The sequence below is a fragment of the Coptis chinensis genome, chromosome 1 (genome assembly GCF_015680905.1).
Source record: "Coptis chinensis isolate HL-2020 chromosome 1, ASM1568090v1, whole genome shotgun sequence".
Taxonomy (NCBI): Eukaryota; Viridiplantae; Streptophyta; class Magnoliopsida; order Ranunculales; family Ranunculaceae; genus Coptis; species Coptis chinensis.
Genome location: NC_141456.1, coordinates 535,992 through 559,563, shown reverse-complemented (window position 1 = coordinate 559,563; position 23,572 = coordinate 535,992). Strand labels below are relative to the sequence as shown.

At 37.6% G+C, this 23,572-nt stretch overlaps 1 protein-coding gene across 1 annotated transcript; it reads right to left on the bottom strand.

The window, feature by feature from the left end:
• Positions 1-129: 129 nt before the first annotated feature.
• Positions 130-22,805, bottom strand: THO2. The gene is made up of 32 exons (XM_086584324.1): positions 22,487-22,805; positions 22,272-22,397; positions 22,162-22,203; positions 16,488-16,547; positions 16,317-16,379; positions 15,782-15,862; positions 15,017-15,091; positions 14,880-14,927; positions 14,644-14,712; positions 14,406-14,539; positions 10,687-10,762; positions 10,171-10,364; positions 9,762-9,842; positions 9,337-9,514; positions 8,985-9,227; positions 8,817-8,897; positions 8,595-8,714; positions 8,427-8,486; positions 8,195-8,322; positions 7,977-8,073; positions 7,747-7,875; positions 6,311-6,414; positions 5,965-6,145; positions 5,526-5,704; positions 4,642-5,248; positions 4,027-4,131; positions 3,686-3,841; positions 3,454-3,534; positions 2,868-3,323; positions 1,450-2,571; positions 938-1,230; positions 130-556 (listed from the first exon to the last, which is right to left on the bottom strand). The coding sequence occupies exons 1-32, from the start codon at positions 22,619-22,621 to the stop codon at positions 487-489; spliced, it is 5,574 nt and encodes a 1,857-aa protein (XP_086440450.1). The 5' UTR covers positions 22,622-22,805; the 3' UTR covers positions 130-486.
• Between the last annotated feature and the right edge of the window lie 767 nt (positions 22,806-23,572).

Here is a 23,572-nt window from a genome sequence, read left to right as displayed (position 1 = left end):
CAAGTCATTGGCTCTCCATGGGTTTCACGAGCGCATACGATGTCCATGGGTATAGTGTCATTCCCACCATGACCCCTTATTACAAGCATCTAATTATTGCATGTGATAGTTCATCTGAAAAACCAAGCATAACTAGAAAAATTTCAAACATCTTAATTTGACTCGTATCAAAATGTGGTTTGAAAGCCAAGAATGTTCTACAGACTCGTATTTTTCTCAACTATACAAAACTGTACACGAGAACAACCAAGAAGACATACCCTTCCAGCTTTTCATTGAAATAATTGCTGACAAAACATTTTCTTCAAAACCAAGTAGGAAGCAGAAACAACATTGAAACAAGCTGATTGCTTAGTTTACCATAAATATTATCAGTTGCAACCTTTTTGATGAATAAGTGAAGAACCCTTGAGGTTAGAAGTTGAAAGCAAAAATAATGTCACCAGATCTGTGTACTACTTCCGCTGCCTATTTAGCCTTGTTGTACTATTTCCTATGCTTTCTTTTCTGTTCAGCTCTTTGCCTCTTCTCATCATCCCATTCTCTGTCGTACATTCTGAATTGATGAAGGAGTCACAGTTAGAAATAACCCTTTTTTGACAGAAACATATGTTAAACAAAACATGAAACTATAACAGTAACAAAGGAAAGTCCAACTCTAGGGTAGTTAAAAGTCCAAAGGAAAGCCTGAGGATTAACCACCAAGTTGCAGCTTAAGAATGAGACATCATACATTGTCTTTGGACAACTGTAACCACGATGTTCCTCAAATCTCAAAAGCTATGTGCTGCATCCTGATGCACACCCCAAGGGAGCCATTGTGGAATTGTTACTTCATTCAAAAACGAATTTGGGCAACAAAGCATGCACAGGCGTACTCGTTTGTGAGTACGTGTGTGTGTGTGTGAGAGAGAGAGAGAGGGGTTATTAATCGTACTGTTCACTATCGCGATGGGTGACCTTGCCGGCAGCTTCTTTCCCATGCATCCTCAATACAGGCTCCTCTGCATATCCCGGCCGCTGGACAATGGGTACTTTTCTATCTCCTCGATCTCTACCATCATATGATTGTGACATGCCAAGCAAAAGGGGAGGTGGTGCTGGAACTGCAACAGAATAATCGCCACCTTCTCCTGATGGTATGTTATCTCTTTTAAGTTTCCGCCTCTTGGACGCTGAAGCTGCATCAATATCCTCCTTCAAGGGATTTACTTTTTCCCTCTCCTCCACCTATATAACAGCAAAGTTCGAAGAAAATTCTCAATGTAAGTTTTTTCAGATAAGTTTCAAAAATTAAAAGTAATAGTTGTTTCTCAATAACAAGATGTGCATGACTGCAGGCACACCAGCTACCAGGAACTAAGTAAACAGCACAACATTGACAGATAAAAAGATTAATAGATCAGCCAGGGAACACAATTAACTATAGGAGAAAAAATCATCACGTACCTTAATTAACATGCCATCACGCTCTTCACGTTTTCTCTCTCTAAACTCATCCTCTCTCCTGCGCTTTGCATCATCTTGAGAAACAGAGGAATTCTCCTCGGAGCGTCTCCGTTCCTTTTCTTCATGTCTAGGAGAGAGTCTCTGAGCATGTCTTGTATTACTGACCCTTCTATCAGCATCCTCCTCTCTCCTATTTGGATTAACTGATTGTGGAACCATATGGGGGGGAAGAGGAGGTGGTGGAGGCAAGCTTTGTCGATGAAAGCGATCATCCTTGGTCTTGTCATTTACTCTATCAAAGCTCCTATCAGTACCCCTGTCCTGTACTCTTTCAACTGAACGCCCTCTTCCATATCTATCTATGGAGCTGTCCCTAAACCTTTGACTGACAATGTCTTCAGCTGATGACTTATCAGGACGCTCCAGTCTTTCCCTGTAGTCTTTGTCGTATCTTTCACTATTCTTATCTTTTGTTCTATCCAAAATCTTTTCAGTGGGTCTACTTAGACTTGGATCATCATTATATACAACCTTTTCTTGATCAGAATGAGGTAGTCGCAGATCTATGGACCGTTCCCTATCCGAAAACCGAGCTTCACCATGCCCATCCTTAACCTCACCCTCTACTCTCCGCCGTTTGTTCAGTTTATCCTGCTCCTGAACAGGACTACTCTTTAGTTGTTTATCTAAAAACTTTGAGGCACTAAAAGAGTCGTCGGGAAGAGGTGAATTAGGCGGTCTGGCGGACTTGGGCCTTTGCATCTCAGAAACTTCAGAATCCTCAATATCTCTACCCAATGAAGACCTAGATTCTGAGGGCTTAATTAGTCCACTCTCCACCTTAGTCAAATTAGCATCCACATCTATGGGCATTCTTGAAGATACAGTTGAGACTTTTGAAGAAGTTGCCATAGTGTTCCCATTTGCCGCAGCTGCAGAAGTAGCTACTGCACTCTGCCTACTATCTGCTGGATGAGCTGAGACATCCTTTTCATTGGAAGAAGAAAAGGAACCACCAGCTCTGCTGACAGATTTTCCAGATTTACTATCATCCTTCAGGATTTCCTGCTTTGTTTTTGCAAGGGATCCTGCAGGAACTGAGCGTCTCATGGAAGGTCTCAACTGGAAATAAGGAAGAAAAGGTTAGCAACAATTAAATAATGAACTTTTCAACGGTGAAGTAAGAGCATTAATTAAGAAGAAACTGAGGAAAAAAAACAACTTTAGACGTTCATACTTCAAATAGTGTTCACATACTTTACACTGCTTACAAAAACATTACCCATTTTCAAACATCTAAACCTTGTAATAGTTGGTCAGTCAAAGGATCTTTTAAAGGAAATAAAACACACAGGAAATTATAATTTCGCTTTTAAAAAAATGACACAAAAAATTACAACACAATACAAAAGAATTACCTTAACTTCCGCAGTCTCTGGAGCGACTTTGACGGCATTCTCATCTAATGCACCTCTCGCAGATTCATCAGTATGCTTTTGAGTTTCAGTAGATCTGGAAGGTCCAGATTGTAGAGAGCCAGAAGGCATAAGTGCTGGAATATCCAATCCATTCGCCGATGAACCACCCTTTAGTTTCGATTGTCCTAGATCGGGTCTGACATTTGTGATACTTTCTGTTCGCTCCAGCCTTCCATCTACAGGTTTTGTTCGTAAGGATTGATCCTTAACCAGCTTTCCAGGATTAGTAATTTGAGTTACAGGGGTGACATTCCTTGTTCCAGCAGCCTCATTTTGAGAAGCGGTAAGTGCAGAACCATTAGCCACAGCTACTCCTAAAGATTTTGTAGGTGGCGTAGGGGCAGGTTTGAAATCAATGTATCCCATGCCAAACTCATCCTCGGTGACCCAAGAACTCTGAGTATTGTTAAAAAATTCTTCAATTATACTTTGATTGCATGATGTTCATTAAGATACTCAATGATCAAATATTCTCATAGTTGTAGCTAAAAATACTATATTAGTAATCACATTAAGAATGGCTTACCTTTCTGGCAGCCAAAGCAGCAGCCACACCTGTAGCCAAAACCTTGAGATCTTCTCTCTCATCCCCTTTAATTTTATTCAACTGCAAGAGAAATGAAAAGATAATTCATAATGAATAAATATATAAAAAGGAGAGCAAAATCACAATGGCAATACCAATAACGAAAATAATATGAACATTAATAACAACAATACAAATAAACATTAACAAAAGAATCGATACAACATCTTACCCGTTTTTCAATATAAATACCAGACTTTCGAGTGACTGGAAAAACACTTGAAATCTTTGTCAGCACTATAAGAGAATTTCGGATTTCCATGTACTCAGTTGATTCCAAGCACTGTGTGAGTAACTTTGTAATTTTCTGAACCCATTTCCAGTGAACCTTTCAAACAAAAAATGAAAGACAGATAAATAATGATAATTTCTTGAAACTCTGAAAGATTGGTCACAACACCAAAAGTACCATTTTTTATGCTAACAAAGTTCTAGGGCACTCAGATGATTGTAAGAAATTATATGAAAAATCAGTAAGCAAACTTCTTGCAATAATGACAGCTGGAAACTCACTTTAACAAACTGACCAAAAGTGACGCGCTGACTATTTGGATATCTGTAATAGACGGCGAATCCCGGCATGTTCCCACACTCGCGTTCATATATAGATTCATCACTCTGAAAAAAAAAAATAAGCAATTAAAACAATAGAGTAGATCACTAAATCAAGCAATGGGCATCAAAGTGCACAACTATGTCTACCAATACTTTATTGTCGTAGAATGCACACTTAATAGACGTGACTGACAGTCCAGGTATTAGTTACTCATGGTCAAGCATTAAGTAAAAGGTGGCACGGTTATGCAGAGTCCATGCAGGAACTGTTTTCCCTTTCTATACCTTGCGGTCTCTTTGTTACGGTAATGTCTCAATATTTGTTCTATGCCACTCCCAATTTACGTAATTCCAATATGGCAATGACTGTACCACAATTACAACATTGACTAATTAATGAAAGTAAGTTCAAGATGTTAGTAAGAACTAAAACCCAGAGTCGTTACTTATGGAGGCACAGAGATGTTACAGGTAACCACCTATAACTTTAAGGATTACATGTACATATATGATGAGTGAATGTAAATAAAAAGTTGAATATGGAATGTCAAACTAATAAAACCGGTATGATACCTTCCAATGGTAAGCCATCTTCAGCGTCTCGTACAAAAACCTCCCAAGTCTACCAGCTTCATACTCCGTACAGCAGCAGATCATAGGTTGTAACGTCTTGCATACAAGGACGTCAATATGATTTACAGTGTTGAAGAAAGGTGTTCCAAGAGAATGTAGAGTGTGCACAAACATGGCACAGTAAACAGCATCTGGCATGCTAAAAATGCATCGCGGGAAAATACAGCGTTGGAGGAACTCCATGTTTATCTTTAAAGTATCTGGGCACAGACTCAGCCACTTCTCTTTCTCACGAGAAAGCCTTCTACGCACGGAGGCAACATTTTCCTCATGCTTTTGGAGTTCACCAATCAAACGATCTAGTAAGTCTTGAATTCGTTCCTTTTCCTTTTTCCTTTTTGTAATTGCCATATTTGAGTTATCAGAAAGCTCTTCTAGGGCTTTAAGAGCAGCATGCTGCTTGGCAATTTCACCTTCATAACGACTTCTAGGTACATAGAGATCGTAGAGTGTGAGTCCCCAGAATGTGACATACAGATCAGGAGAGAGGCTATTCCAAGCTTTTGAAGGCAACATTGTTTGTACAGTATCAAGAAGATCTGACCACCTGCAAGTAATGGTAAATTGGCAATCTCCCCATTAAATCAATAAAAAAAATGATAACTATATATTTGTCATGTTAACCTCATAAACAGTAAGAAGGATTTCAGAGAAAAGCTTGTTAAACTGTCAATGTCATTGAACACCCTGCCTAAGGACATAAGTTCCCTAAGTTAATTTCCGTTAACCATGACCATGCTGGAAACCCTAAGAATATTCAGTGACAGGTAGCAAAACCCCTATTAAACAGATGATCTGAACCAAAAAGAAAGTTAAATTCTTACATGACTGGCTTCTTAGGAAATCCACAATCCAAAACCAAATCAGTTGAAGAGACTGCAACTTCAGAATCTTCTGAGTTTGAGATGTTTTTCTCATCAATGTCATCACAAGGCCAGCACACAACAGACCCGCTTGAACTCTTGAAAAGTCTCATGACAGGCCGATAAATCAAAAATGCTACCTGTAAAAGATATAGCCAGCATTAATCCACAGAATCATACCTAGGCAGTACTGCAGTACAGTCTATTTTAAGGGAAACATTCATGGAAGTGCAGGATTGAAAACTGATATATCAGAGTGAGAAAACAACAATAATGATCAAACGAACTGTTACTGTAATAAAAAAAAAACGCAAGATTAAATCTGAAATACTGACAAAATGGAAAAAAAAAAAATCATATGAACAGAAACTAGGTCGACGCATTCAAGAATAGATCAAACCTCGGGTTCAATGTGGTATTTGTGGACAAGATCCTCTAGAGGAGGGACTAACTGAGCGTACGATGTAGTTGATGTAAATGCACTGCTGAGAAATTCCACGTATTGAAGAAGGGTTCCGTGGCATCTATCAAATTGCTCACTCACCATTTTGACATATGGTGCATCTGCATTAGCAACAACCCTGAAGGACACAGCATTTTAGTACAGTAAATAATTCAACTAAACGGAACCATAAGGCACCACCGTGGTAATCAGGCAACACGAAAAATTTCCAGCTGCTAATATATGGAAAAACATGTAAAAAGAAATAGATACTAGAACAACAAAAATTAGTTTCTTTGCTTACAAGGAGCGGTGTTGAGCAATGAGTAACAAAAGAGGAATTGCCAGCTTATGTTCATCTTTTGGGAGCAGTGAGTCCCTTAGCCTGTTTGTGGATTTGATCAGTGCCTGCAAAAGCATCAATGCGTCAACAACACACAAACAAACAAAATAAAAAAAGATACTGAAACCCACAGGGATATACTGTTAGGATCTACTATCTAGATAACAATACAATAAATTAGTATGATCCACAGAGTTATTCCAGTTAAGATACCAATACAATATACTATATAGAATAGCAGAGTGATTCCAAATTCTTAACATATGCATTCCATGTCATTGAAATTTGGTATGAAGCCAAGGACGGGTGGCGCCAAAAGTGGTGGGATTGTGATAACCCATGGAATTTAGGCCCACATGATATACAAATCATCATGGACCTTAAGTAAATGTAATGATCTACACACTCACTTCCATTGAGGCGTTTTGTGAAAGCGACATACTTAAGGATGATACAAGTTGTTGCCTTGGGCTTTGGGCAGCTAAGTGGGGGACAATATGGACACAGGAAAATTGAGTGGGTTGTCAGAAACAACTTTCCACCTTAGCTTTGTGGTGGTCTCTTGGCTTATTTTCTCTTTTTTTGGTTTTTCTAGGTTTGGCTACCTCCTGTGTTTGTGTCCAGGGCCCAGGGGTGTATCAGGGTTTCCAGGTTATGGTTATGATCTAAAGAAATTCGTTGCTCCCCAATTCCCTAGAGTGTTCATCTAAGCCCTTTTCGTTAGATCAATATATATCAAAACCAAAAAACACAAAAATAACAATTAAAATTTGTTGGTAATTAATTTTACCAATTGCCTTGTTATTAATTGTGTACTCTGTAACGCCTTTTTATATTATCATATTGATGAAACTTCTGGTACTCAATAAACTTCACACGTAAAATGTTCAATTTACAACTTTTAGCCATAAAAAGTTGATGTGATTTAGGATTCATAAATATTAATTAGACTACTTTCTATTTACGTTATTTTTTGGTACAAACTTAGGTACAGTTTTACATAAATTCTTTTTCAATTTACAACTTTTACCTGCTATGATTCGTTCCTTTTTCCAGCCATTTCAAGGATTTCTCAACTTTTCAGGTTTATCGAGAGAACATGCAAAATGAGCACTAGCACAACTTTAACAATAAAAATTGATGTGATTTAGGATTCAAAATTGTCAAATAAACTACTTTCTAATTTCTATTTAGGTTATTTTTAGGTACGAATTAAGTACAGTTTTCTCTTTCAGTTATACTAATTGAACTATGCCTCCTAATTCTAGCCTATATTAATGGTGCACACATAGTTATGCCAATATGTATGTAAATGAGAATTCCGAACCCCACTTAGTTCAAAAGCCCAAAATTTTCAAACAGCATTCATGCATATCTCAATGTTAACAAGCAAGCACCTTGTTATTTCTGGCCATTCCGTATGAAGTAGCCTGGTACCGCAGAGTCTCACTCCCTGCCATTGCATCAAGTTGATCTTCTGTCATGTTCTCTGTGTATTGAACATTTGCCATTTGTTGGATAAGCTCCTGTGTCACTCATAAAAATATAACACCATAAAACTCCTGATAGATGAGACAAATAACATAAATGATATATGCTAGAGAAGCCTCAACTACAATTGAAATACCTGCAAGAGAACAAGTTCGATTCCGTCTCCCTTTTTTAATTGATTGACAAGATATTGGAAAAGACCCCTCAACTCCATTGATGGGTATTTCTTACATCTACAAACAAGAAGCTTTATTAGATGAATTAGCACTTAGTTAAATGCTCCTCACAAGGAGCATTATTCTAACTCTTAATCTGACAACTAAGGCCATCATTCATAAGTTACAGTACACGTACAAGTGTCCCCAAAAGGAAGCCAGTGATTGAAGCCAATCTGATAAATTTAGGCCATCATCCTTCAGTTTCTCTCGTCCTCCTTGTGCCAAGCGCTCAATAACAACATACTCCAAAATGTCATACTCGAGCTGTTTATGTAACAGTCATTGATCATCAACATATCCAGCTACCTATAATAAATTCAAATTTTTACTGTAGCTAAAGGTTCGCAACATTAAATTGGAAACCACACCTGTGTCAAATACTTGAATGCATCAACAACTGGAGTGATCATATCCCTATACGCCTCAATCTGTAAATCCAAGTACAAAAAAACATGAAGTCTTATGCGAAGACATAATAGTATATTACTACTACAAGTACTATTGTCCGAATATCTACATTAGATTAAAAATATAACCTGGTGCACAATTGTCCGGAGTACAGTCATAGGATTGGCATGTGCAAGTTTTGCTACCATTCGACCGAGCTGCTTTAAATTTTCCTTTGCAAGACGTTTCAAGATCCTCCTGGTATCCAACTGCAAAACAAATGACAAGTTAAAGCAAATGATGCACTGAAAGCCCCGAGTCCAAAGTAAATAAATTAAAAAAAAAGGTGCAACATCCGTGACAATATATACCTTTGCTGTTTGTCTTGCAGCCAAAACCATTGGAATCCGTTCATCATCTTTTTCCCATTCACCGTATAAACGATAACGCCCCTATGCAGGAAAATAAATCTAACTGATTTGTCAACTATTCTAAAAACAACTAAAAGCAAAAATAATAATAGCACCTGTAATTCCCACCTCATATGGAAGGAGACTCATCACTTCCCAAATCTCTTGACCGACTGCAGGATTTGCAGGTATTAACTGCAAAGATGGAAGTAAACACGTCCCTAGGGCTTCTTCTACCCTTAGCCGAGCTTCTTTAAGGTGAACACGAGGATCTCGGCTCCCTCCATCAGCAGACTCAGGATAAATGGGCCCTCCACCAGATCCTACAAGCTCCAGCGCAGACAAGTAATAACCTCTCAATACTCTACACACCTGCCCATATATCAGAGATGACCCACAAGTAAGAACTTGAGCAGCTTCAATCATATGGTGTAATATATCTTGTGAAACAATATAAACCCAAAGTAGGACATTGAAACACCTTCTGCAACAATAATGTATCTCGATAAAGATAAGGCCCTGCAGAAGAAAGCATCTGAAAAAGTTCTCTTGGAAGATCAATAAACGTTTTCCGCATCGGTGATGCATCAGTAGCTTCCAAAGACTCAGGACTATGACGAACAATGTCGTATGCTGAAGAGATGGATTTGTCAATGACCCTACCAAGATGCCGCACAATGTAAGTCCAACAAAGTAAGAAAAAACACACACGTGTATAGGTTTTATAAACCCATGAATATGAAAGAAAACAATATCACAGTTTAACCTCATAAAATTCAAAAACAAAATATTATGTAACTTAATCGACAAACCATGTACATTATAACCAATTCATGGTTACTGAATTAGATTAAAGATGCAAATAATGAAGATAATGATTGGATAACGGTAAGACTGAAGAAATACCTAAACAAGCCTTCACAAATCTGAACATGTGCCACGGGATTCAGAGCAGAGAGCCGATTAAAAAGGATGTGCGCATGATACCTGCAAATAAGGATCATAACGAAAGCATTTGTAAATCTCTTACTACCGGGGTAACACAACAACAAATATGTTTGGTTGGACCATTTAAACGAGTTGACAACTGGAAAGAAAAGGGGGGAAAACTGGAAGCCAGACACATCAGTCATCTACAAAAATAAATCCTCCGAGCAAGCCCCAAACTTTGTTTTTGTGTGGGTGGGTGGGGATGGCGCATACTGTTCATCGACAGAAATTAATGCATGGAACAAGTCCAAACTGTGGTTGTTTGAAAGCTAAGTGGAATGAAAGATAGAAAGAAAAAAAAGAAGTCAGGGTCAGGGTCACTCACCAGTCATCTACAGAAAGAAATCCACAGAGCAAGCCCAAACTTTGGTTGTTTGCAAGCTCAGGAGAACGTTCAGAAACAGCTTCACTTTCCATATCCAAAGCAGCATAAAGATCTACTGTCACATCTCCTTGTTTCTCATCATCCATTAGATCCTTTCCAGTAGCAGCAAGATTTATTTTGCCAATTTTATTTGCCTACATAAAAAAAATGTAGAAGTATTGAGGTCAAAGCAGAACTCTGCAATACCAACTAACATACCAAATCCACATTCCCTCTCCTGACTATAAATGTAAACCAACATCAACTCCAGTAACTAACAAAAAAGAAGCAAGTTAAACTAAGAGTATGACTAAAACATTCTCCTTTCAAACATACATGAAGACAGCACATCAGAAGACTAAGTAAATACGAAGATTGTCAAACTGACAAAATATCAAAAGTAAAGAGTACATTTAAAAATAATAAAGTACAATTTTCTTAAATGACACAAAAATATCTCTATATAAGTTTGTTTACCTCATTGATATGCTTTGCTGAAAATGCATCATAACACTCAAAGGCCTCTTCCTCTTTAGGAAGTAAGTGGGCATAACTGAAGGAGAGAAATAATAGGTTAGTGGTGAGCAAGTAGGCCACTCTTATCTCAATGACTACCAAACAAATATCCTCAACATATGCTCAAATGTAGAAAAATGGCACAGTGTAGCTGATAAAACAGGGAAATAATAAATGAAAAGAACATGTGAACGTATTTGTTAGCAATCTCAAGGTACTCGACAAGCACGATGCAACCGTTTCTCAGACCTACCATATAAGAATCTATGGACCACATGGACAACCATGTGCAGGAGTAACATTAGCACCTGAATTTCCATAGCAAGAAAATCTGGAGGTCACCCATTTTGACCATCTAAGACTTTCACATTCTCCATAGCCATATGTAAATTAAACACCAACGATTCATACAATTAGCACCGAAGTATCTGTCATGGTATTTTGACTTCCACAACTACAATTTATATTATGCTACCGCCTGGGTGGGATAACCTCAGGGAAAGAAGATGAACATTGACTTGAATTCCCGTATTTCCATGGAAAACAAGTCCCACAGAGAGATGAGAAGTGGGGGAAAGAGTAAAATTACAATCTCTTCAACATCCTTCTGGCATAAAAAAGTATGCTCTGTTCTGTACTCTGGAACAACTAACTATCTTAGCTATTCCCATGGTGACCATTTCTGAGACAACCTTTTTTACCCAGCCAGTGGATGTTCTAACTAGAGTTGGATTAAAGCTTTGACTGGAAATCATTCAATAAATATGCTTTCAAGCTTCAGCATAAGAGCACAGCAAATTGAACTAGTGTAAGCAAATTCCACCAGTGCAAGCATTTGATAGAACAAGAAAGATAACTTTCTATTTATTAATAATAAGTGAGCCATCATAGTGATTATTAAATTCCGTAAAGCATCACCTTAAGCTTGGTAAGTTCTAAAAGTTTCCCTTCCAAAAAGTAACTGTCTAAGAGGCACCAACTACAGCAAAGATTTTAACTTTTTGAGCATTCAATGCAACCAAACCATTTCATTAAGACCATGTGAGCATTGTCGGCGACTGGAAGATATCAAAACTAGAAAAGGTGGAGCCACAAAGAAACGCGCTTAATCATCATCAAAGCCACACTTCTATCAAAGTCCTCTCAAAATATCCTAGACAAAAACGATAAGCTTTTGCACGACGCTTAACAGAGCAACAACAATGTAGCATGTTATACCTCAGAAGATTGCACTAAACATCAGCTACAGAAATGAGTTCAACATAATTTTGCTAAAAATGGGAAGAGTAACATTATCAATCTAAGTTTATCAGGATGAGAAGGATCCCAATGTAACTTTAGGATCACATGGATGCAAATGAGTAACCCAACTTGGACCAAAACACATCCAAGCAATCAAGCCAAAGTAATCAGAATCAAACAGGCTGGGATACAGTAAAGAGCTACAGTAATACTATTGAACACCAGAAACGCAAATGGTGCAAAAGAATTTGGTAAAAAAATTCCCTAAGTGCATCAATGTAGTTGGTGTTTTCGTGAGACAATGAGAATTGCAACACATATGGGCCACATCTAAAAATACATAGGCCAAAATCTTCAATTAAAATATGAAAGTAATGCTTGGATACTAAAACAAGTTCTTGAAGCACCTACGCAAACAGAACGTGCAAGCTCAACCCAACCTCCTAGTTGAAAACAACATAAGACACAATGTACGTGTTTTGCGAGGTAGGGAAGAGGAAATCTTAGTTTCGATGTGATTCATAGACTCAAATCAGTTGCATTTATAGACAAAGACTAAAATTGCAAACTGAAAGATTAAGCTCTCTCTGCTAAGTAATTTGAGCACAACAAATGCAGCCCATATTATTATATTTTCCGGTAAAGTTGGGATTTATATTAATAGTGAATAAATAACTAATGTTTACACAAGGAAAGATAGCAAGACGTAACTTCTACATGCAGCCCATGTAATCTGTACAAAAGAAACAAAAAGTGCGGCAAAACACATCACCGAGAGAGTACTGAGTCTCGCCTTCAGTGCAACATTCAGCAGCACATAATGCAAATAGACAATTGGATAGCATTCCCGGCAGCAGCTGTGCTAGTCAAAAGGATTTCAGGTACTTCAATCACTACAATGAGTAGATAAAAGGTTCCTCCTAGCAGTGAGATTCTTCAAAATGGGTAGCCAAGATCCTTACAAGAGTTTGTGGCTATGAGTAACAAAAAATACATCTCCGATTTAGCTGACTAGAAGTTATAAACCTTCGTCTTACAATAATGTTACTCGATAATCATCATCAGCCTGCAGCAATCCTCAGACTCATAGTGATGATGAAAAAAACTCATGGCTCCAAACAAGTAAAACTCCATAATCCACATATTAAACAGTTCCATAGACCACCATGAGAGCAAGATCATGTTCTTCTCTTGACCAATACACATCACAAGAATAGAAACTAATAGACACAGCAATCTGAGGCACTAGTCCTTAGCATCGAAGTGTAGTCATAAGAAACTTCCATCTTAAATACACTGCGACATCATGATCAACAGCCTCCTGCTGAAGAATCCTTTTACATTGTTACATTCTCCAAATTGACCAACTCTAGTATCAAATATAACATATACCAGTGATGCACCATCTAGAAGGTGGATTTATGCACTTTTAACTTGTTCACTAGGGAAGCGCGTAACTGAAAATCACTTATAACTGAAACGCTTTTACGCATCAACTAAATGCACACTCGCTGTAAACAAAAACACTTCTGATGTTATGCATATGTAGTGTCTTAGTTGATATCCTCACTCCAGAAGCCACTTGACACCCTTGCATCCACTAGACTGTCAACCTTCACACCAAGCATCACACATCTGAACAGTACAGTGAATATAGGCAGTTTCCCGCTGTTACTAAAGAAGCACTCCAATTGTAATCTCATCAATAAACATGACCAAATGACCAATCACGTCATCTCAAACCAGCTGATTTCAACTTCTGCACTGTGGTTTAGCATATTCAGCAACATCCCAAAGTTATATTTATGTCGCGTTCCACAACAGCAAACCAAGAAGCTTTAATGAAACTGGAGAACCAGGACCAAAAAAAATCTGACCTCATCTTCAAACCTAACCTTTCAATTTGCACTTTCAGAATCATAACTACTTTCTTTGTTTGGTTCTGGGAAAACAAGAACAAAGGGGCACTTGCCAAAGAACAGAGTCTACCACAAATATGACCAACTAGCTTCGCTTCCGCGAGAAACATAGGGAGAGAATAATGCCCACCCACACAATAGCATCCAAACTTGCAAAGGTAAGTTACCAGTTGATGGCGACCAAATATCATAGAAACACATCACCATTGATAGAAAAAGACCGAAGAAATGCAAGTATTCATGTCACACGCATGAATTGGCAACCCAAAAAAACATCAGTCTGCACTGATAACTTCATGCAGCAGGACCAATAGGTTTGAATCAAGCATACTTGGGGATAATGGATGACCAATTAAGTATGTGCGACACCCAATAACATATGAAGCGGGACAGACACTAGATGAATCACTGAATTGCAAAGGAAGATACATTGAGGACTACTGCAAATGCCATTTACAGATGAATACACTTGCAGACATATATGAAGATACTGCAAAATGATTTTGATAAAGGACTCACATGCTATCAAGATCAATGAAGTCTGCTTTCACCAGCACAGCTGTAAGACGATAAAGCCCGAAAGGAACAGGGCAATTTACATCCATTCGCTGATAATATTGAAACTTGAATCCCAGGATCTGAGACGCGTGAGACTGTAAAACAAAAAAAAAACGACAAAAAATGAAAATTGTGGATTCAAATAAATATGACGGCAAACAAGCATATCTATCCACCACATCACTGTTACTTGTGTTACCTTTGGGAAAATTGGTATAAGGTCCAGGAATACACTACTATCAGCCTGAAGTTCAAAGCACTCCAAGACCTGTTGCATCACAGAAGCAAGAGAGGACAAAGTACATGAGGACTAAATACTGATAACTTATAAGAGATTGGATTACCGGACATTAGCTATAATAATTTCACAGTGCAGACAAGGTACAACAAAACGCACGTACTAATGAAGATCTTAAGCCAAAAAGAATAACTTACAATATCAAAAACGCGATTTGGATCAAGATCAAAGTGTCCAATTAAAGACTGCAGAGAGCACATCTCAAAGGATTAAAAAGCTATTTGACATATAGAACTGAGTAAATTAGAGTAAAAAATTATAATAGAATGAGAACCTTAATTATGCTAATTGTTGCTCCGGAAGTATTTGCTGTAGGAGACTCTATACTTCTTTCACAAAGAATGGTAACCTAGAAAAAACAAGCAGATACTGAATAAAGAGACAGAATGCTTAGATAAACGTGACATCAAGTATGTATATCAGTTTCTCTTTAGAATAATCAATTCCTTGAGTTCAAAGGAGGAGGAATAAGCCCAATAAAAATACTTTTCAGATTGAATCGAAAAAGGAAATCAATTGACTGTATGGAGTTGATGCTAAACCTTCAAGGCACTGGAGTGGAAGAGAGCTGGGAGCATAAAGACTTTCTTGATAGGATTTCTGGTTTGTTCAGTGATTATTCTGTAAGTTCTTATTGTAATATCTTGTTTTGCTGGTTTAAGAGAGTTCATAACAGGGAGGCTCATGAACTTGGTAAGTGGGCACTAATATGCAGCTATTAGTCCACCTCCCTGTTGGACTCTAGACAGTGTGTATTCTCTGTTTTCATGTTAAGGGTAATAGATGGGTAATTATCGGGAAAAAAAAAAAGAAAAAAAAATCAATTGATTAAAAAATCTAAGAAATGCTAAACCATTATACTTTTACATTTAAACATGCATATATCACAGGAACTGAAATGATATAGCATACTTACCAAGTGCAAAAAATATAAATGGATATATGAAAACAAAACATTTTGATGATTTATTGTATAAACTATAAATGATGAACTTTGGCACTACAATACAAACTAAAGAAAGTTAAACTAGAAATATACCAACTTTGCGTAACCTTCACTCTCTTCCCGAAGAAGGTTGAATTTTGTTTGCTGATAAAGAAGGCGAGTGTTAACTCGAACCTACAAAATCCCAACAACAACAAAAAATGGTTTTACAATTAATGCCAACAAAATTAAAAAACGACGAGACAATCAAACTAACAAAACTGTCGGGTGGTGATAAGAGGGCCCTAGCATCCTACAAGCAAAAGAAAATAGTTTTGAAAATGTCTTGGAATTTTACGTGAAAAGTAAACTATAATGGGATCACATGATAGACATCTATGCATAGTATTAGTGTATTACAATGAAAGTCGATGGACTAAACACTTGGGCTCTTGACTCCATAATTGAACTAGCCAAAAAGAACTTGTTTGCACTAAACTTCTTACAAACTTAGCATCCTCTGCCAAACTGGTAAACGTCCAGGTGATTACAAGTTTAGAAAGTTAAAATGATTATTTCCTAATCTGTTCTTGACCTCTATTCACCCACAATAACATGCTTAGACCAATCAAAATTACTATGTGAATACCTCTTTGGCCTTCAGATCTTGTGCCTTTATCTTGATCATTTCTGACTCCCACAGAAATTCTTCCTGTGGACACAAAACAAAATATATAAATAATTAAAAGCTAAATAGAAATCAAACTGTAAAGCTTCGTATATAATACAAAAGAATAAAACAACGAATAACTAAAATTACCTCACAGCGCTCCTGAAAAAGCTTCAGAGGAACCAGACCATATTCAACCAATGATTTAGCCTAAAAGGAGGAAATTGTCAAGAGAAACATAAGAAATTAAGAATGGCATCCCCTTAGCATTTCCATAATATGCTGATAAAGTTTGTACGTCAAGTAGCAACAGAAGTCTGTTACGTAAACGAATGCGGAAGCGTGACAATTGGACAAAGAAGATTGAATGTGGTGATAGAAATCGACAAAAAAAACAAATCAATTAAAACACTTACCAATGCAAAACAAATAACCAATAGAAGTGGAGACGAGATTTACGTGGTTTGGCGTTAGCCTAATCCACCAAGCAAAATAGGAGAATTTCACTAATCAAGAGATAAACAAATAGAGTACAATCACTCACAAACGAATCCCGAAGAATTCACAAACTCTCTCTCACAAATTGAACCTTTACAAATCCCACCAACTGGTCTCGTATTTATAGAGGTGGGTATCAAATTAGAATCCTATTGAGAATAGGAAACCAAAACCTTAACTGTGTGGTTTATCCAAATCTGAGTCGTATACCAACAATTCTCCACCTCGGTGAAGATTTATCCAAATCTGAGCCGATCAACCGAATAGCAAATCCCCTCTTCAAAGCACAAATGTCCGAAGGACCAAACAAATAACAAAATGTCCGAAGGACCAAACACGACTGTACCACATAGTGGCTACTTACGTACCCTTATTAAAAGATCAAGCCGACCGTAGTTCACCAATGCCCTTAAGAGCCAAATCATCTCAAATGAAGGATATGAATCAAATTCAAACAATGTTGAAACTTGATTCCATAAACCACTTTGGTTAACATATCAGCTGGGTTCTCCTTGGTGTCTATCTTAGTGAGTAAGATATCACCCTCCTCTAAAATTTCTCTGACAAAATGAAAACGCACATCAATGTGCTTCGTACGGGCATGATGAACTTGGTTCTTGGCCAAATATATAGCACTCATGCTATCACAGTGAATCTCGAAATGACCCCGTGATAATACCTAAGTCATCTAACAAACCACGCAACCAAATAGCCTCTTTCATAGCCTCGATCACCGCCATATATTCGCATCATGCGTAGACAATGCAATCGTAAAGCTACTGCAAAATAGACCTCCAACTTACCGGAGCACCGGCTAAAGTAAATACATACCCGGTGAGTGGACCGGGGCTTATCCAAATCACCTGCATAGTCAGAGTCCACATAACCCACACAAAGCTTACTAGTTCCCTCTCAAACATCAAACCAACATCTACAGCACCAAGAATGTATCGTAGAATCCATTTCACGGCTTGCCAATGTTTCTTCCCAGGGTTATGCATATATCTACTAACAACACTAACAACTTGTGAAATGTCTGGCCTAGTACACACCATCGCATACATCAAAGTACCAACAACACTTGCATATGGAACATGAGTCATGTACTCGCGCTCCTCATTGGAACTCGGAGACATAGTAGCATTAAGTTTAAAATGAGGGGCAAGAGGTGTACTCACAGACTTAGTGTTCCCATCAATACCAAACTTCTGTAGTACCTTCTTCAAATATGTCTTTTGAGACAAACAAACTATGTCTTTTGCTCTATCTCGCTGAATCTCCATGCCAAGAATCTTCTTAGCTTCACCCAAGTCCTTTATCTCAAATTCTGAGGACAAAAGCTGTTTAAGCTTATCAATCTCAGTCTTGCTTCTTGAGGCTATAAGCATATCATCAACATACAAGAGCAAGTAGATAAAAGAACCATCATATAGTTTGCGAAAATAAACACAATGATCGTAGTGACTTCTTGTGTACTTGAGCCCTAGCATAAACCGATCAAACCGCTTGTACCACTGCTAGAGAGATTGTTTCAAACCATATAGCGATTTTTTCAGTTTACACACCAAATCCTCTTTGCTTGCAACTTTAAACCCACTTTGGCCGAAGTCATATAGATCTCCTCTTCTAAATCACCATGTAAAAGCGGTTTTACATCGAAAGGATAGCTCCAAATCATCTTGAGCTACCAAGGCCAAAAAAGGATAAATTATGGAGTGCTTCACAACCGGAGAAAACACCTCATTATAGTCAATCCCTCCCTCCGGCGTAGCGCTTTAGCTACCCATCTTGCCTTTGTAACGTAACTCATTACTTAGAGATCCTTCTTTCAATGCAAACACCCATTTCCCGCTAATCGCCTTCTTACCCGTAGGTAACTTTACAAGCACCCAGGTATCATTCTTATGAAGAGATTGCATCTCCTCATCCATAGCTGTCTTCCACCTTTCTAACTTGGAGCACTGGATTGCTCCATAATATGAGGAAGGAACATCTTCATCAAAACTTTCAATAACGGGAAGTGCATAGGTAACGAATCGTTTAGCCAATACATGGGGGAACATTTCTCTTAGATTTACCAGTTGCAATAGGCTCATGAACTGGAGCCAAAGGACCAACATTCATCTGCTCCTCTAATGGAGCCATATCCTCTGCATCATCATTTGTTCCATCACTTGTAATCACTATTTCGTGTCTTCAATGGAACATTAAGCGACCGACTATCCATGGTTGTTCTACTAGAGAACCATCCGGACTAGGTAAAGACGATCAATCTCCCCTGGCCGCAATACCTCTTTTGGTCATAGTCTCCACTGGCCGAGAGTCGCCAGACTTCAACATAGAAGCCTCATCAAATGTCACATCTCGCTTTCCAAAATGAATTTCTTATCTTTCGGATCCCATAGCTTATAACCTTTAACTCCACTTTTCAGACCCACAAAGATAGTTTTCTTTGCTCTAGGATCCAACTTACCATCTTTGACATGAAAATAAGCAGGACACCCAAACACACGAAGGGAAACATAATCCTGAGCAGGTTTACCAAACCAAACCTCCATAGGAGTTTTACCTCAAATTGCAGCCGAAGGCAACCTGTTAACAAGGTAGCATGCATAACTCATACCTCAATTTTAAAACGCTTTGCTTTGCCTAATCCAAAGATTGGACAACATACACCGCACTTTCTCCATTAGAGAACGGTTCATACGCTCAGCTACCCCATTATGTTGCCTCATTCTAACATACTTGCAAGAACGGATCACTCGTATATTCACCACCATTTTCAGTTCGGAGTCTTTTGATCTTTCTGTCAGTCTGAGTTTCAATCAACTTCTTCCACTTCACAAAGATATTTAGGACTTCATCCTTGTTTCTCATGATATATACCCACAAACGCCTAAAGTAATCATCAACAAAGGTCACATAATAATGTTTGTTCCCTCCAAGAGATGCATTCCTAGAAAGACCCCAAACATCTGAATGAACATAATCAAGGGTTCCACGCGTACGGTGGATAGCGATGCCAAACTTTACCCTTGTCTGCTTGCCCAGAACACGGTGCTCACAAAAATCCAACTTACAGGTCTTAGCACCTTTCAACAATCCTTGTTTTATTAACGTTTGAATGGACTTCTCACCTGCATGTGCAAGACGCATATACCATAATCGGTGACCTTCTTAGCAACGCGCCTCGAATACTCAAGAATCGATGCCTACTCTCCACATTAAGCGTACCACCCTTCAAATAGTACAAGTTATTTCGACGTATGCCTTTCATGATATCCATTACTCTTAAACTATCTTTAGAACACCACTGTCAATGACTACCTTGTAGCTCTTAGCTTTTAAAGTACCAACAGAGATAAGATTCTTCTTCAAAGCGGGAACATATCGAACATCTTTTATTTCCTTAACTGTTTCATCATACATCTTGAGACGAATATTACCCATCCCCATAATGCGACAGGGTTGATCATTCCCCATCAACACATCACTACTTTCAAGCTCCTTGAAACTTGTAAACCACTCCCTTATGGGACAAACAAGATAGGTAGCACCCGTATCCAAAATCCAATGACTTTAATCAATGAAACAAATACTCGATGTAACAGGAAAAGAAAAATTTGAACTATCAGAATCATTACCTCCTTGAGCAATGTTGACATTAGGGACATTTTACGCTTTCGGTATCTTTCGCTTGTGTTTCAACTTCTTGCGATCCTTCTTCCAATGTCCAACCTCACGTGACAAAAAGCACACTCATCACGGGCTAGATTTAGCCCTCTCGACTTGGAACGAGATTTACTTCTTCCACCATAGTGGAGTTTGGACGGTCATTAAACCTCCCTCTTACCACAAAAGCAGTGCTCGTCGACTCTCTTGACTCATTTTCATTGTTGTTCATCATATCCCAACTTGTCAATGCAGACTGCACCTCAGAATAGTTCAAAGCTTTCTTCCCGAACATAATAGTGATTTTTATATGCCCATACTCCTCCGGGAAGAGATCTCAACAAATGGAAAGCTTTGTCTTCATCCTTCGTTTCTTCTTCAATGTTCAACAAGTCGGTAAGTAACTTGTTAAACTCGTTCATATGCTGGGACAATGAAATACCTTCTTTCTTTCTCATATCATACAACTTTGATTTCATAAAGACACGACCTTCTATGTCTTATCTAAGTACTTCTCTTCAAGGATTCTCCATTTTCTCACAAGTCTCATCGAGAACAAGGTACTTCACATCCCTAACCAAACACGATCTTATGATACCACAAGCTATTTCCTATTTTTTTAACCCAAACACTCTCCTCTATATCCGATGGTTTTTCGCCTAACACATCATCCAAGTCTTGTTGGCATAGTGCATCTATAACTTCACAACGCCACATACTAAAATTGTTAGATCCATCGAATTTCTCCACATCAATCTTTGTATGGTTAATATTCAAAGTCGTAGGAGGTGATTTCTCCCAACAAAATAAGCCCTGGTTTACGTCATTTGTTAGTAAAGAATAGTGACAATTGGACAAAGAAGATTGAATGTGGGAGGATCCAATTAAAACACTTACCGCCGAAAACTTTCTCAAACTTTCATATACCTAACAAAACAATCAATAAACCAACAAAACAAATCCCACCAACCCTAGGTGGGTAGAACCTATTTAGAATTGGCTCGATACAACAATTTGTTATGTAAACGAATCGCGGGCGGACAACAATTGAACAAAGAAGATTGAATGTGGTGATAGAAATCGACAAAAACAAATCAATTAAAAACACTTACCAATACAAAAAGCGAATAACTAATAGAAGTGGAGGCGAGATTTACGTGGTTTGGCGTTAGCCTAATCCACCAAGTTAGAAAAATAGGAGAATTTCACTAATCAAGAGATAAACAAATAAATCAATTACAATCACTGGACAAACGAAGCCTAATCCACCAAGCAAAAAGAATTCACACAAGAGATAAACTCTCTCTCAAACAAATTGAACCTTTACAAATCCCACCAACTGGTCTCGTATTTATAGAGGTGGGTATCAAATTAGAATCCTATTTAGAATAGAAAACCAAAACCTTAACTGTGTGGTTTATCCAAATCTGAGTCGTATACCAACAGTCTTGTGGTCAAATCTCTCTGGAATGAACATGGTTAATGTCAAGAACCTAAATATATTTCTCTCTCACTATAAGTAAAGGAACAGAAGAAAATACAAAAACAAACAAACAAAAGGTCCTAGCTAAAAAAGTAAAAAACTATGACATTAAAAATGGACTTATGAACATTTATATGGGACATTCACAATTTTAGAAGATCAAAGACGTACCACTTTGATAAGGCGAACACGATACTCCCCAGGCATAGTAAGCTGCAAAATAGGATTTCGTTAATCCATATATTAAAAAAAAAAAAAAAAAAAAAAAAAAAATAACTCACATCTTGGGCCATTTGAGTGACAATATCCGCAAGCACTGAACTCAACTCTTCATTGGACTCCTTATCCGAAAACTCTACACTATCCAATGCCATTTTACATTTCTGTATTGCTAATTCTCCTCGTACCTAATTTAAAACAACACAACCACCAAAATAAAACATTACAGTAAAAAAACAAAACATATAATAATTAGGAAATGAGAAGAATAACATACCATGGACCAGGAAAATTCTAATAGGAAACGGAGCATTGGAACAGAATTAGAAAGTTTAAAATCATTATTCCCGTTTTTCCACTCACGAAGACATTCTTCCGTTATGTATTTACACTCTATTGCTGGTAGAGACATTTTTTTTCTTTTTTTTTTCTTTACTGTGATTCAGAGTAACTGCTTAGAAATTACAAATTAGATTTGTTCATGTAAGAGCAAGTAGGGTTTTTTTTTTTTTTTTCTCTCTTCAGTGCGCAGAGAAAGAAGAGAGCGAATCAGAAACAAAAGAATAAAAAAAAACGGTGCGAATAGAATGTATCGTAAATTGGATTTGGGCTTAAAAATTATATTTAGAGGTGTCCAATTTGCTTGAAACCGACTTCGGGGTTGGACTTGGGCTTGAGATTGAGATTGAGCTCATTTTGGATCATTATTAGATTAGGCTCGTTATTAGATTAGTTTTCGAACCCGCCGCAAATGACTTTATCGATTTTCATGGACTCGTAAACATTTGTCATGTACAAGTTTAAGCACGTCAAATCCAGTTTTGCGACCGTTCATTATATTCTTATTTGTTGTCCTTCAACATTAAGTATTGTTGCAATATCGAGTGCCTAAAATTGGTTTTGCCGCAAGTGGTTGTGCCTAAAACTATTCAAAAAAATAGATAAGTTGGGGTTCTTAGTTGATTGGGGGAATACAAACAAAAAAAAAAAAAAAAGTTGATGGGAAGACGTACTATTGGTTAGAGATTTTAAGGAAAGATTTTAAATTTTTAAAATAATGTGTAAGGATTATTTGATTAGTAAGAAAACATTGAAAAAAAAAATGTTTTACTTATTTAAGAGAGATAACAAGAGAGAAAATATACTTGTCTGGAAGAGAAATTTTAAATTAGAGGAAATCGTTTAATTTGTATAAGAAAATACCTAGTATATAATTTGTTAAGAGGGAAAGTGGCAGCATTTAAGGGAAAATGATGTGAAGGTTTGTTTGTTTAAGGATGTTTAGAGATTTAAATACTTTAGTTATAGTTATTTAAATTCATTTTAAACCAAGTACCGCTTTTAGTTTGGGGTGAGCAGTGGG